The sequence below is a fragment of the Euprymna scolopes genome, chromosome 41 (genome assembly GCF_053919585.1).
Source record: "Euprymna scolopes isolate OS-2025 chromosome 41, ASM5391958v1, whole genome shotgun sequence".
Lineage (NCBI taxonomy): Eukaryota > Metazoa > Mollusca > Cephalopoda > Sepiida > Sepiolidae > Euprymna > Euprymna scolopes.
Genome location: NC_136522.1, coordinates 62,927,262 through 62,942,428, shown reverse-complemented (window position 1 = coordinate 62,942,428; position 15,167 = coordinate 62,927,262). Strand labels below are relative to the sequence as shown.

The 15,167-nt window shown below is 33.5% G+C and overlaps 1 protein-coding gene across 5 annotated transcripts in view; it reads right to left on the bottom strand.

The window, feature by feature from the left end:
* The window catches only part of LOC145266550 (xylosyl- and glucuronyltransferase LARGE1-like), a 128,759-nt gene that overhangs the window by 26,868 nt on the left and 86,724 nt on the right, over window positions 1–15,167 (bottom strand). For 3 of the 5 annotated variants that reach the window (XM_080122328.1, XM_080122330.1, XM_080122331.1), the window contains 2 exons: window positions 12,874–13,053; window positions 1,480–1,788 (listed from right to left, as the gene is read on the bottom strand). In XM_080122328.1, the coding sequence (XP_079978454.1) occupies window positions 1,480–1,788; window positions 12,874–13,053 (489 nt within the window). The remainder of the gene's footprint in view (window positions 1–1,479; window positions 1,789–12,873; window positions 13,054–15,167) is intronic. The other 2 variants (XM_080122329.1, XM_080122332.1) reach the window with 1 other exon arrangement.

Here is a 15,167-nt window from a genome sequence, read left to right as displayed (position 1 = left end):
CCCAATATGTAATAGTACCCCCCTCGGTGTGACCTGGTCAGAAAATGTGCTTAAATATATTTTAATTTATGCAGATTCTGTATTATTATTATAGAGCCAATACTATATTGATTATCACATTGTACCCGATATATAGCAATAATTTAGAAAGTTGAAAAAAAAAAAAAAAAAGACTTGGGTGCCATCAATTAGAATAAAAACCTAAATAGTGTTTCAGCCAGAGAGAAGAATGGACTGGATGAGAAAGGGGGGGCTAGAAAGGGGAGGTGGGGGACGGGTAGCAAGGTGGTAGAGATAGAACTTTTATTAGAAATATGCTACACTTTTGTCATAGGCAATGCCGGATAATCCTGCTAGTAATAAAGGATGAAAACGAAAAATATGGCCGAAAAAAAAAAAAAAAAAAAAAAAAAAAAAATTCTGCTTTTGATCCTTTCCAACTTCTGGATAATGGTATTCGCTTCTGGCAGGAACTGGCTGGTGTAGCCGCCATATTTGTTGCAAGAAAATATGGCAATTATACCAGCCAGTTCCTGCCAGAACTGAAGACCGTTATCAAGAAGTTGGAAAGGATCAAAAACGGAATTAATAGACAAGTTTATTTTTATTTATTTAAAGAAGTATACACATACATACAAAAAAATATACACACACGTATGTGTATATATATATATATATATATATATATATACATATACACACACACACAAAAAATACACACACGTATATACACAAAAAGATATACACATATATATATATATATATACACACAAAAAAATATACACAAAAAAATATACATATATATATACACAAAAAATATACATATATATATACACAAAAAATATACATATATATATACACAAAAAATATACATATATATATACACAAAAAATATACATATACACAAAAAATATACATATATATATACACAAAAAATATACATATATATATACACAAAAAATATACATATATATATATACACAAAAAATATACATATATATACACAAAAAATATACATATATATACACAAAAAATATACATATATATACACAAAAAATATACATATATATACACAAAAAATATACATATATATACACAAAAAAATATACATATATATACACAAAAAAATATACACATATATACACAAAAAATATACACATATATACACAAAAAAATATACACATATATACACAAAAAAATATACACATATATACACAAAAAAATATACACATATATACACAAAAAAATATACACACACATATATATATATATATATATATATATATATACATACAAAAAAATATACACATATATATATACACAAAAAATTTATTTAAAGAAATATACACACATATATACAAAAAAAAAATCTTCATGCACGCGCACACAAAAAAATCTCCATGAAATATTGAAAATAGAAATATGGCGTACCAATGCTAGATTCCAAAAATTTAAGAGGTTACTAATCTTTATACTTACCCCGTCTCTGTAGACCACGTGGTATCCGACATTCTTGCGGGACATCAACATATTTGAACTAATCGCATATCTTAAAAACTGCTGCACTTCTGCATCGGACATGTATAATGCTAAGCTAATCGGCCCTTCCCAGTGCCTGCAAATGGTTTCCAACATCTGGAGACGGTCCATACTTAACTGCGCCACGAGGGTGACGTCGTACTCCGTTGGCTGATAGTCGTAGTCCAGATAATACAAGTGGGTTCGATGGATTATCACTTGCTCCCGACGGAAGTCGTAGCATTCGTCGTCTTCATTAATGGCGTTCAGCTGAAAACGAACAGGAATTTTTTTTTTAAATTGCTAAAAAAAGAAAAGATGAAAGTTTCTATTAATCATATCTAATGAAAGCAATACATGTCTGATCTGTTCGTCTGTCATTGGGTTCCTACTGGATTATAGAGTTACGTCAGCATTGTAGAGAGAAAAAAAAAAAAAAAAATCAGAAACATATCAAATTATTCTAATACAAAATTCAGTCACAATCGAGAAAATAGTGATGAGACGAGTCTAATATTTTTCCAGATTCCGATTCTTTTAAAATCTCCAAACAGAATCTATATTTTATCTATTTACTAGCAGGCCACCTGGCATTGCCCGGTCGTAAAATACGCTTAAATATGATATTTTGATTAATGCAGATTTTGTATTTATTATTATACTAGCGAGGGGTAACCGGCGTTGCCCGGGTGTTTTTCGAGGTATGTGAAAAAACCCCGAAAATGTGAAAAAAAAACAAAAACAAAAACGAAGCCTTCACGACGCGCAGTTGGAAAATAGTAAAGTGTTTATAAAAAAAAAAAAACAGGTGCGCGTTTTTGATTGACGTGACGGCGATAGGTATTCAGCAGTTATTTTGTGCAGGACAGTTTTGAATAAATGGGTTTGTTTGTTTTTAAAAACCCGCTCCCTACAGTCTGATATGATGAAGTCGACATTAATCACAGGCCCAGAGCCAGTTTGGTCAAAGTCGAGGTTCGCTTTTTTTATACCGAAAAGTGAATGTAACGCGTGCCGATGCGGGAAATGTGGAATAAACGTTTGAAAGTCAATAAAATTAAATAGAGAGGCGAGCTCCGTGGATAATTTGTAGATATTACAATTTATAGATGATATAAAAAGTTTTAAAAAGTTGTGAAGCGAGCAAGCGCTTGTTTGAAAGAAGCCTTTCGTGGACATCGAGGAAAAGCGAACATACATACATACATTTTTCGCTTTTATATTTATAGATTAACCTGGGTGTCCAGCGTTGCCCAGGTGTTTGGAGGTGCGTGTTGAGCAACAAAAAAAAAGTGGTAGTAGGCAGGCAGGCAGGCTCGAACCTGTACCACGAAAGAGGAAAAGAATGTGAAGTCTTTGCTGTTGCGCCCATCGCCAAACTGGAAGTAATGTAGGTTTAAATTAAGCCTAGTCAATCAAAAAGAGGGTATGACTTTGAAAATATTGGCTAAAAAAACCATCACTCCCTGTAGAAAAGTGCCCAGTTGAGGGTGAAGGAATTAATGTTTTTAGCCAATTTTTCGATATTTGTTGTCAGAAAGGTTGAGCTTCAAAAGGATATCAATCTTGTGAAAGTCCATTGCCTCTATCGAAAGTTTTAAGCAGACATGCAAACATACATATATTCAACCAGACAAGTGAGATATATATTGGACCCAATACATAGTAATGATTCAAAAAACTTCTGCACCACCACTGAGAATTGAAACCAAAACGTTTAGCTTACGATTTACTTTTTCCTTTGACGTTAACGCCTGAGCTATGAAGACTTTTTGCCGCAAGACTAAAAATTAAAACAGGATCTATTACGTTACACATGCATATTTGTAATGTTGTCATTTGATATTTGCCTGGCAAAGTTTTTTTTTTTTTTTTTTAATTTTCACACTTTTTCCCCGGCTAAGACCCAAATATAAAGTTTTGCATGGGTCCGAATACCCTATATATTATGTTTCATATCTGTAGACCAAAAACTGACAAAGGAGTTTGGTAGGCAAAATTTTTTAAACAAATATATATACACATACATAACTATATACGGAAATAGGTTTGTGTTTACTAAACTTTTTACGCAAATATTACGCAAGTATAAATCATGTAGAATATCTGCATGAATATAATTGCACGTAACAGTTAACTAAAGATGATCATCCCATAAGAAAACCAAAAAGAACAAATAAAAAAAAAAAAAGAGGGAATTAATTAAAATGAATGTTTAAAAGAATATGCAAATTAACTAGATCGTTTGCTAGTGAATGAAATTCTACGGCCCATATAAACAAAGTTGTATTTTATCTCTATATAAATAAAATGAACTCATTTTTTCCCCCCCGTCTGATTTTGACATTAATAGGATTAAAAATCAAGATATTTCATGCAAATATAATATGCACAAACGGCAGAACAATATCTGAGGTGTGTTATAGGCTTATTATTTCTCAAATTCCTCGATAATCTTAGATTTCTATACTTTTTCTGCTGAGAATTCACGGCCAAAATCGGTTAAGATCAATGGAAGTGGTAAAATATTTTCTCTCTAATAAATTCCTCCTCCCCCTGCCACCACTTAACACCGTTTGGGGATCGTTCACAAGGAACAGTCGAGAAGAGAACACCGGTTTGGCTTCGTAGTTCTTTCATGTGAAGTTATTTAAAATCACTAAACTAAGCTGCAGTGCTCTGTGGCGTAGTGGTTAGCGTGCTGGACAATTCGCATTATATTTTTACGTTCGCGCCGACCTACCATAGTTTTTTTTTTTTTTTCCCTAAACAACTGGAATGGACTTTTCTTGGTGGCCGAACTGTTAACGTTGCAGATTTTTTTTTGTTTTTTTTCACACTTTATTTTCCTACTTTTACTCATGACTCCGGGTTTGATCCTTCCTACTTACCTACCATAACATTTTTTAAAACTCCGTCCCGGAAACAAACACTCAGGCAACGCCGGGGACCCCCGCTAGTTTTTAAATAAATAGAAAAAAAGGGTTTTTAATATGAATATCAGTACACAGAAACCCCAAATTTATAGGAGTATAGATTTTATATATATATATATATATATGGAACATAGAATTAGAGAAATTCTTTAAGAGACTTATCAGGATAACAAAGCTCAACATTGGAGGTGGAGCTTATCAGAAGAAAAAAGAGAACGAGAATATAAGGATATATACCAATGCATATAAATTTAATCGTTCATTCAATAGGGAGATTACATCAATTAGGGGTACAGGGTATATATGCTCTTTATACCTTGGTATTTTGAAGCCTAATGCTGCTCATCAAAAGAGAGGCGGTGTTAGGTAACAGATTAAAAATGTGCCGTCTAGTGATAACTATATTAGGAATGAAATAATTGGTGTCTAAGGCAGAAGGTAAACAGTATAAACGTGAAGAGAGGAAAGTTGGAGAACTAAAGTGATGAAGGAGGTAGAGGACAAACTTGTGATCATCACGTAATGGATACAAGAGCCGGGGGGGGGGCATGATAAATTAAGTACAGGTATAAAAATGCACATATATTCCATACCTCGTAATGATTGAATGAATGATTAAATTTACATGCATTAGTGTGTATTCTTATATTGTCGGTTTTTTTTCTTTCTTTTTTCCTTCTGTAAATTATGTATTTTTATATATTTTTTTTTTATTATTCAATCAAGAAAATAGTGGTGGGACGATTCCAATACCCCCCCCCCCATTTGATTCTAATACAAATACTGATTCCGATTCTTTTAAAATCTCTAACTATTAAATTATACAGTTGTCGTGAACATTTTTAAAAAACAAAAAAAAAAGATTTAATATCAGGGCTGTACTTTGCGAGTGAAACAATCGCGTTTGCAAGTGATGTTTCAAAGTGGCAACTAGAAATAATGAAACGCTTATCTTTTGGCGATTGTGTTTTTTTTTTTTTTTTTACTGGCAATCTTCCAAAGCTCACTACTGAGGGAAAAACATCTCAAAATGACAATGTTCAACGAACGAGATCAGAGATGCGCTGCTGTACAACTCATGCTTTCTACCGATTCAAGTTATGACAACACGACCATTGCCAGCACCCTTAAAATGCATTGCTGGATTGGCACGAATAACAGGGATGTGCATAAAGTTTCTGACCATGTTTATAATTTTTGGTATCGTTTCAAGTGAAGGCCGCATCATACCACCTCACATCTTTGAAGTCGGCTTGAAAGTCAACACTAAAATGTACCTGGAGGTGCTGAAGAGTGTGGTGAACCTCTGGTTCAATCAGGTGACCGCTGGCAGCAGAACTCTGTGCTGGTTCACAAGTCCAAAGACACCTAGGCTTGGCTTCAGAAAGAGGGCTACAACTTTGAACCTTTCTCTCATTGGCCTCCCTCCTCTCCCAACCTGAACCTGCTAGGCTACTTCATTTGGTCATATGTCGAGAACATCACGAACATGACCTCCTACAACAAATCTAGCCTGATCTCTGCCATCTGCCAAGTATTCGCCAAGCTCCCGCCGGCACTTATGAAAAAGGCATGCTCCTAGTTCCAGACCCATAGCGAGGCTATGATTGAGGCTGAAGGCGGCCACATTGAATAGATGTCAGTACTACTACAGAATCAAGTTACCTAAATTGATTTTTTCAATAAAAGTTTTAAAATAAAACGGTAGTGTTTTCTTTACAGTGAGACTTATTCTTCCACCCTGTAGAGAATATCAAATACAAAATATACGTAAATTAAAAGATCATATTTGAATGTATTTTACAACCGGGCAATGCTGAACAACCTTATTTTACCTTTGTTTTTGTTTGCTACACTGACAAAAAAAAAAAAAAAAAAAAAAAAAAAAGTCATTACTATTAAAGTAGTTTCTTTTCAACTTCTGTTTTCTAATTAGGGTTAGGAGCAGAAGTAGATAGTGGTGGGTATTGTCAGGCAGGCGTTATAGTATAATTTATAATTATTAACAAAAGATTCTGACAACATTTTTTTTTTTTTTTTGCAAAAGATGTTTAAAATTTATGGACAGAAATTGTTGTAAGATATGCAAAAAAAAAAAAAAAAAAAAAAAAAAAGGAGGAAAAAAAAAAAACAAGTATAAAAAAACAAGCTACATGCAATGAGGTTGCAGGTTCAATTCAGGTGAAGGGCTCGAACATGGTAAGACTGTAGATAAAAAGAAACTGCAGAACAACAAAAAGATTAAAATTGTGCAACAAACAAAAAGACTATATTGTACATCAAACAAACATGCAAAATTAATTTATAAAATATTAAAAAGACCAAACGAAGCAGAGAATATTCAATTGAAAAAAAAAAAAAAAAAATCAAGGAGTTGAATAATCTTTAGTCACCTGGGGGGAGGGGGGAGTTAGATGGGCCTTAGTGACCTGGGGATGGTCCATTAGTCACCTGGGTGTGTTGTGGGGAAGGAGAAAGTCAGATTGTCCATTGGTCACTTGGGAGTGGGGAGGAGGTTGGATTGTCTGCTAGTCACTTGGGCATGGGGAGGAAGTCGGACTGTTCATTAGTCACCTAGGTTTGGGTGTGTGGGGAGGGAGAAGTCAGATGGTCCATTAGTCACTAGGGGGTGGGGATGAAGTTGGATTGTCTGTTAGTCACTCTTAGGGAATCACAAAAAAAACAAAAAAAAAGAAAAATCGCTACACTTCACAAACGAGCACATAAAAAAGTGCATTTTATCATCACACGGTAAATAGTTTTTACTACATGAATTTTACAGTTTAAAAAGATTATAGGATTCGAACGATATTTGTTTGCAATTTTGAAAGGATAATTTCATGTATTTTTTCTTGTGTGCTTAATTTTGTTTTAAAAAATGAAAATGCTAAGATAGACGTTTAATGCGAGTCTCAAATACAGACTTAAATTTGACTAGCCTGAATGCCTGACATTGCTTGGGTGTTTGGAGGGGGGGGGGGTTGAGAGGAAAAAAAAAAAGTGGTAGTAAGCAGGCAGGCTCAAACCCGTGCCGTGAAGGAGGAAAAGAACATGAAAAAAAAAAAAAAAAAAAAAAAAAAAAAGTGACGTCTTTGCTGTTGCGCCCATCGCCAAACCAGAAGTGACGTAGGCTTAAATTAAGAGGGATGACTTTTGAAAATATCAGTGAAAAAAGCGACCTGTTCTTGTAGAAACGTGCCCAGTTGAGAGGGTGAAGCAATTAATGTTTTTAGCCAATTTTTCGATATTTGTCGTCCGAAGGGTCGAGCTTCAAAATGATACTGATCTAGTGAAAATCTGTTGCCTCTGTCGAAAGTTTTAGGCAGACATACAAACATACATACATTTAAACAGACAGGCGAGATTTATATAATAGATGACGTCAGAAGATTAAATCTGAACAGTATGGGTGACTTGATGATAGGGTCACGGTAAAAAAAAAAAAAAAAAAAAAAAAAAAAAAAATGGATGAGAGTTCCTGAGGGAGATTTAAAACAGTTGCTACAGCAGGGTCAACTGGTAGAGGAAAACATGGGTGGAAGTAATAAGTAGGGTTTTGCAAGGAAGGGGAATAAAAATCTGGTCAGGATTAGTGTTAAGTTAATTTTTGAAAATCCTCAAATGCATACCTGTTAAAACTAAATATAACATGTCAAGACACAGATTTATGCTTGGAATCTGCGCCTAAGGGATAAACAAGAGGATGGTAGATAGGTTTGGTTTTGTCTTACGGCATATCAACCCCTTTCGGGTTATTTAATGCCGAATCCAGTAATTTTGAAAGCAAGTTTTGGCACTGAATTATTAATGAAGACAGTTTTCAAAGACAACTATCGAAAATTGATCGAGTTTTGTTAAATTGGCCTAAGATTCAAGTTTCCAGAAAATAATTACGTCCCTTGATACAATTTGAACTCCAGTTTTTTTTTCTGGCAAAACTTAATTTTTGCTGCTTGTTTTTGAGTAAATGATATTGTTTTTACTTGAAATTTAATATTTGGATTTTTGCTCTAATCACAAAGAAGCAACAAAGTATTTATGTGTTAAATGATTTATATCTTCAAATATTTATTAATGGTGTTTAGTTTGACTTTTGTAGAGGAATTTTTGTTAAGAGAAAAGAAAAAAATGCAATAAGATCAATGTTTGGTGCATTTAAGTAAGGAAGCAGATATCTTTCAGACAGCCTGATCTAATGACACTAGAGAGGATGGTAAAAAAAAAAGATTCAGGATTTGACAAGGCAATACCAGAAGGAAAAATAACGAATGATTGTCGGAATGGCAGACCTCATCACTCGATTTCACTGGAAGGAACATCATGTCACTTCTCGAAACCTCACTCAATGTTCAGAGTGAAGTAATAAAGATATTTCTGTACTTTTGGTCTTTTTTTAAATATATAATTTTTTTTTAACATATACTTTTTTTTTTTTTTAATATATAATCTCCCGGTTTGTTCAGCATGTTTTCAAGAGGGTGCTGTGAGATAGTTTCTCATAGTCAAGCCATAACATTTGATTTTTTTTCACATTAATAGCTTAAAAATCGAACTAGTTGATCAATTTATGCGATTTTTGGAATATGATATTTTCATTTAATCGTGGATACATATGTCCTACATTTTTGTTTTTTTAATATAAAGGACAAGAATAAAAATCAAATTAAATTAAAGAGTAAATAAATAATAAAAATAAAATAATATAAATAAATAAAATAGATAAATAATAAAAAGATAAATAAAATTTTAAAAAAGCTATCATATTAATGATTTTTGGAGAATAATCTTGCAAACAAATATTGTCCACACAATATTTAATGATAGAATGATAAATTTAATAATTGTCGAATTAAATTCTGATAATCTAATGATTGTCAAATGCAAAAACATCCATGCAAGACGAAACAAAGAAATGGTGAATTGGAAAACAAAACAGGAAAATGCACAAAAGAATTGAAATCAAAATTGGGCAATTGTACAGAATAGGTAACAGAAAAAAAACTTAAAAACTGTTGCCAAAGGCAATAAAACTTACTTTGGTGCATGTTCAGTATTGTGACAACACTATGTTCGACTGAGGTTGTTGAGTTTTTTTTTTTGGGGGGGGGGTAGGAAATAATAGAGGGTGGGTAACAAACGAAATAGCACGTTTTTAAACAATGGATGGGGAGTCGAACAAAGGAGTCAAGGTGAATTTTTTTTTTTCTTTACAAGGGAATCACCATTTATCAAGGCCCAAGGGCCACTTAAGGACAAGAGTTAATGAATGTAAAGTGGTAGTGTAGTAATTGTTAATGGTGTAGATTGGGTAAAGTTTGGATTATTCAGGGAGACAGCTCAAGAAAAACCTGTTTACATTGGACCCGAAGACCATCATATTGTAATCAGTTGAGAAGCAGACCAATGGAACAGGGTTCCACGTGTGAGCATGTAAGTACACAAGTATTTTTACCTAAAATTCATCTATAAATATAGAAGCGAAAATGTGTGTGTGTATGTATGTATGTGCACTTTTTCTGTATGTCCGCAAAAGGCTTTTTTCCGGGGGAGGGGGGGGGCTGCTCGCACAGCTCCCTCATTCTTAAAACTTTATATCACATCTATATCATAATATCTATGTGTTAACAATAAGGCGGGGGTGGGGTTGCCTGTCTATTTAATTTGCCCGACTTTGAAATGTTAAATATTCCACATTTTCGGATTGCTGCGTGTTGCTTTCATTTTTCGGTAAAAAAAAAAAGTGAAACTCGATTCGATTGGTCAATGTCGGTTTTGCCGGCATATCAGACAATTGCTTTATTACTCCTCCCCTAATAATAAATGGGGGAGCCCCCCCCCCAACAAATCATTAAAGACTGTCCCGCACTAAAAATATTCACTGCTGAATAGCCATTGCTTATGTTGTCGTAACGCTCCCGCAATAACGTCATTAAACGGCCACCTGTCAATCAAACCTCTGACTTGACTCACTTTTTAATCACTCTTATATTGCCACTGTCGCCGTAGCGCACATGTTCAGGCTCAGCCTATTGGCTTCAAGGCTCCGGGTTCGAGCCAACCCCCCCCTTTTCCGTTTTTAAAATTGCTATTTGTTAAGTTTCCTTTTTGTTCTTATTTACCACTCCCCCCAAACACACCTACAAACACCTCGCTAGTTTATTTGAAATCCCATTGTACTGCACAAGCACCTTTGCTTTTATATCTAATTGCCTAATAATTTAAAGTTTTTGCAATTTTTCTTTTTTTTCCTCAATAAAAAAAATATGGTCATATATATTATATTAGCCTGAATGCCCGGAGTTGCCCAGGTTTTTGGAGGTGTGTCGAGCAAAAAAGTGGTAGTAGACAGACAAGCTTGAACCCGAAGGCGAAAAAAGTGAAAGGAAATATGACGTCTTACCCCTACTCCATGACTAATACGATTTGCAAAAAAAAAATCGACCCCTCCCTGTAGAAAACTGCCTAGTTGAGGGTGAAGGAATTAATGTTTTAAGCCAATTTTTCGATATTTATTGTCAGAGACGCCGAGCTTCAAAATGATACCAATCTTATGAAAATCCGTTGCCTCTGTCACAAGTTTTAGGCAGACATACAAACATACATTAACAGACAGGTGAGATTTATAGAATAGAAGATTAGACTCAGCATTAAAAAATGGCCAAACTGATTACCTTTTTTCTTTTTAGCCATTTTTTTTTAAATTTTTTTTTTTTTTTTATTTCAGTTAGGTAGAAAAGCAATTCCATTGCATTTGGGACAGTTACTGTGAATTTGGTTATCACGCAAAAAGAAAACAACCCTCCAATAACCTCCAAGCATCACTGATTCAGCCATCTTTAACATAAAACTGTAACCCAATCAAATTTGAATGAGATATTAAAATGCAATAAAATAAATAAATCTATTAAAGTGAGAATGCCTGTGAAGACACTTCTCAACCCATATACTCAACAAATTTTTAATATATAGACTTGTAATTAGGTATATAGGGTATCCAGACACGTGGAAAACTTTAATTGGTTTGCATCCAGAAAAAAGAGCTGCTAATGGGTCAAAATTGAAAAATTGGTATATGGGGGGGGGGGTTATTGGATTTTTATCCGCTTGTCAACTGTTTCATGAATGAGCATGCGTGAATTGTTCACATTACCGATTCATTATGTTAAGAATAAGTAGGTATGAAAACACCTATTAAAGATTGTGCCAAGTTTACCTAATGGTTATGTTACTCGACTCACTGTCTTTAGGCTTCGATCTCAGCTTGAGTATTTTTTTTTTTTTTTTTTAATATTTATTGCAGACTATTATCCTCATCTTCCAGTTGTTTCACAATGTTTCGACCAACTATTCCCTCTGGCCTTTACCAAGTGGTTAACCACGACGGGATAGGAACGCTGAATCTCCTAACTGCATCCTCGACAACAACTACGGAAGGCATTAATTGCTGAGGATGCAGTTAGGAGATTCGGAGTTCCTATCCTGTCGCGGTTAACCACCTGACAAAGGTCAGAGAAATAGTTGGCCGAAACGTCGTGAAGCAACAACTAAGATGATGATAATAGTTCGCAATGAAATAAATTTATAAATAATACTCATCTCAATAATGAATTCCAATTAAATAAGAATGGAAGTGTTTAGGAAAAAAAAAAAAACCCAAAAAAACAATACTCACATATGCAGATTTGAGTTTCTTCCCCCCCACCTTTTTTTTCTTGTTTTAAAGGAATTTAATACATTACTGTTTATAATAAGAACTCTGCGTTAAGATATACTATTTATGCATATTTTACGACCGCGTAATGCCAGGCGGTCTGCAAGTAAATAAAATCCAAAATAGGTAAAAAAAGTAACTTTTATTGTCTTTGGTAACAGTTATTTGTTGACGGTTTTCCACCTTTTTCTATTTACTATTCATGACAATTGCCCGACTTTGAAATTGAAAAAAAAAAAAAGATAAAATTAAAAAAACTGAAAAGAAAACTGCTTTGGAAATGGGAATGAAAACTGGATAAAGTTTCAATTTGAAAAAAATTTGAAACGTTGAAGGGGTAAAGGGGAATTTGAAGAGGAAACTTATGGATTTAATTTAGCAAAAGAAAGTACAGAGTTATTTCCCCTGATCCATTGAACCAAAAATTTGGTGCTTTTTCGTTGTTAGAGCGAAATTATTTAATCGACATGTTGCAGTAATGAACATATCCAAAAATTACGAGAGGAAATCAAACCAAAAATTATAGAAAATATAGGATTTCAAAAAAGAGGGGGGGGGGATGAAAAGTTTTTGATCATTAAATGAGCAGAGTTAAAAAAAAAAAAAAAAAAAAAAAAAACTCTTGATCTTTTTGCGAATTTACTGTAGCTGACATGCCCATTTCTAAAGCACATTTTCTTTTAAAAGGTGGCAACACACGATACATACTTTAGAGGGTGTGCTCACCTGATCTTGCACCTGGGAGCCAACGAGAGTCGTGCCGCAGGCAAACAGTTCTTGCCTCAGCAAATTGCCGTCGTATTTTAGAAACGTCAAGTAGAGGTTGCGGAAGAATTCCACGTTCTTGTTTTTTACTTTCAGTTTTTTGGGGGAATTCCAATGAATGATCTGAAGAAAACGAAAGAAAAAATTTAAAACATCGGAAAAGATTAGAGGAGTTACAGCACAAATAAAGGAAAGAGGTCCCCAGACTTAGATGGAGTGCAGGACTCGAGGGCCAGGACACGGGGTAGGAGGCAGGACACGGGGTAGGAGGCAGGACACGGGGTAGGAGGCAGGACACGAGAGACTGCAAGCAAAATTTGGGTTATAGATGTATGGGTTGGAGAAAGAGAGGAGTCATAAATGTAATAGAGCAGGGAGCAAGAAAATCTGGCACAAAATAAGTTTGCAACAAATGCAAATAAAAGCATCCTTTTTTTGGGAGAGAAAAAAAAACACGACATCTTTGCTGATGTCTCCACAGTCCGACGGAAAATTAAGTGAAATCAATCCAATCGATACTATCACTTGCAAAAAAAATATTAGCAATACACATGGACGATAAAACGTTTTGGGTAATCAGATTTCAAAAGGGTTTTGCTAAAATAGTCATTTTACAAACCAGAGCACTAAGTCCTAAAAATACCACTGTTTTGTTCAGAAATGAATATGCTTTCAAATAAATTAATAAATGATGTACATTATATGATTTAAGAGTTTTAAGCAAATAAAGTGATAAAAATCTGAACAACATAAAACAGCGTTTTCCGTAAAGTTTTGTAAAGACCCAGCTTTAGCAATACTTTTCTAAAGGTTGTGTTTTCTGTTAAGTGACGTCAGATGGTTTAAATAAAATTTATTTATGTCATAATTCTTGTAAAGTTACACAATGAGTGTCAAACACTCTTAACAAAAAACTTCCTTAACCCTACCTTTAACCCTAGGTAGGAGTCGTAAACCTCATCCTAAAACCTTCTTCAGCCCTAATAAAAAACAATAAGTCCGAGTGGCAAGCTCCCCGCCAAACAAAATTCCTCTGTAAGCTATATATAATCTGAATAAAAAAAAAAAAAAAAAAAAAGTGCACATGATTTATTGCTCAACTGTCCTAAAATGCTAGAATGGTCTCGAAATGGTGAATTATTTTACATTAAATTTATGTGAAATCAACCCCCATTCTAAGTTCTAAAATTGTTTTTGTTTTGTTTCTATCAAGTCTTCAGGATGTTTACACAATTTCACTTAGCGCTATCATTAACTCAAAGTGAGAGTGGCAACCTCCCCACCCTCTCATAAAAGCACAAAGACCTTAAAGCCACACAATCGCCTTTTAGAAAAAATAAATAAAATTTTTTAAAAAATGCCCAGGATATATCTCCCACAGAAAAAAAAATGGATTAAAAATGCTATAACACTGAAATGGCTCAATGAGGAATCATTTTACATTAAATTCTAAAATAATTTTTGTTTATCTTTCATTGAAGTTTTTAAGATGTTTACACGTAATTGTCTATAACGGTAGAATCACATATTTTATGGAGAGGTGGTCAAATGGAGGTGGGGTAACAGAAGGTATTAATCTACAATAATACCAACAAAATATTGCAATATATTCATTTTTAAACAATCCTAGATTTAGATTTCAGTTATTTGTACATAAAATGTATTATAATTTAGCTTTGGGGTTATTAATTTATTTTCTTTTAATGGATACATGGCACTTGAGGAATTGTAGTATATTTATATCCATTGCCTATGCAGATTATTTGGAAATCATTCATTTCTGGAGATTTTCAGTGCAAAATTTCATTGATTTATCTTGTTTTAACAAAGATATGACATTTTTACTAAAAAAGTAGTGTAAAAAAATGTGACAAAACGCATATAATCTTAAAGAGGGAAAAATATCCAAATGCGCAGGGCATAAAAATAGTCGTAACTTCCTTGATTTTAATTGGATTTTAAAAAATTAAAAAGATTCTTTCTTAGCTTATCAAGCTCTTTCTATATATACCAATATTGAAATATTTTAAGCCATTTAAATTTTTTCATGTGTAAAATAATATAAAACTAAATTAAACAAAAATTCACAAATTAATGAAGAAATATATGAAAGACTGAAGTAAATTATGTCAATAATAACAGCAATTATTAATAAAAAAATAGATTAAAAAGGATACAGAATACTTTGTTACGGTTGAATTTACGGATACATTTAAAATAAATTAAATATAGGATCT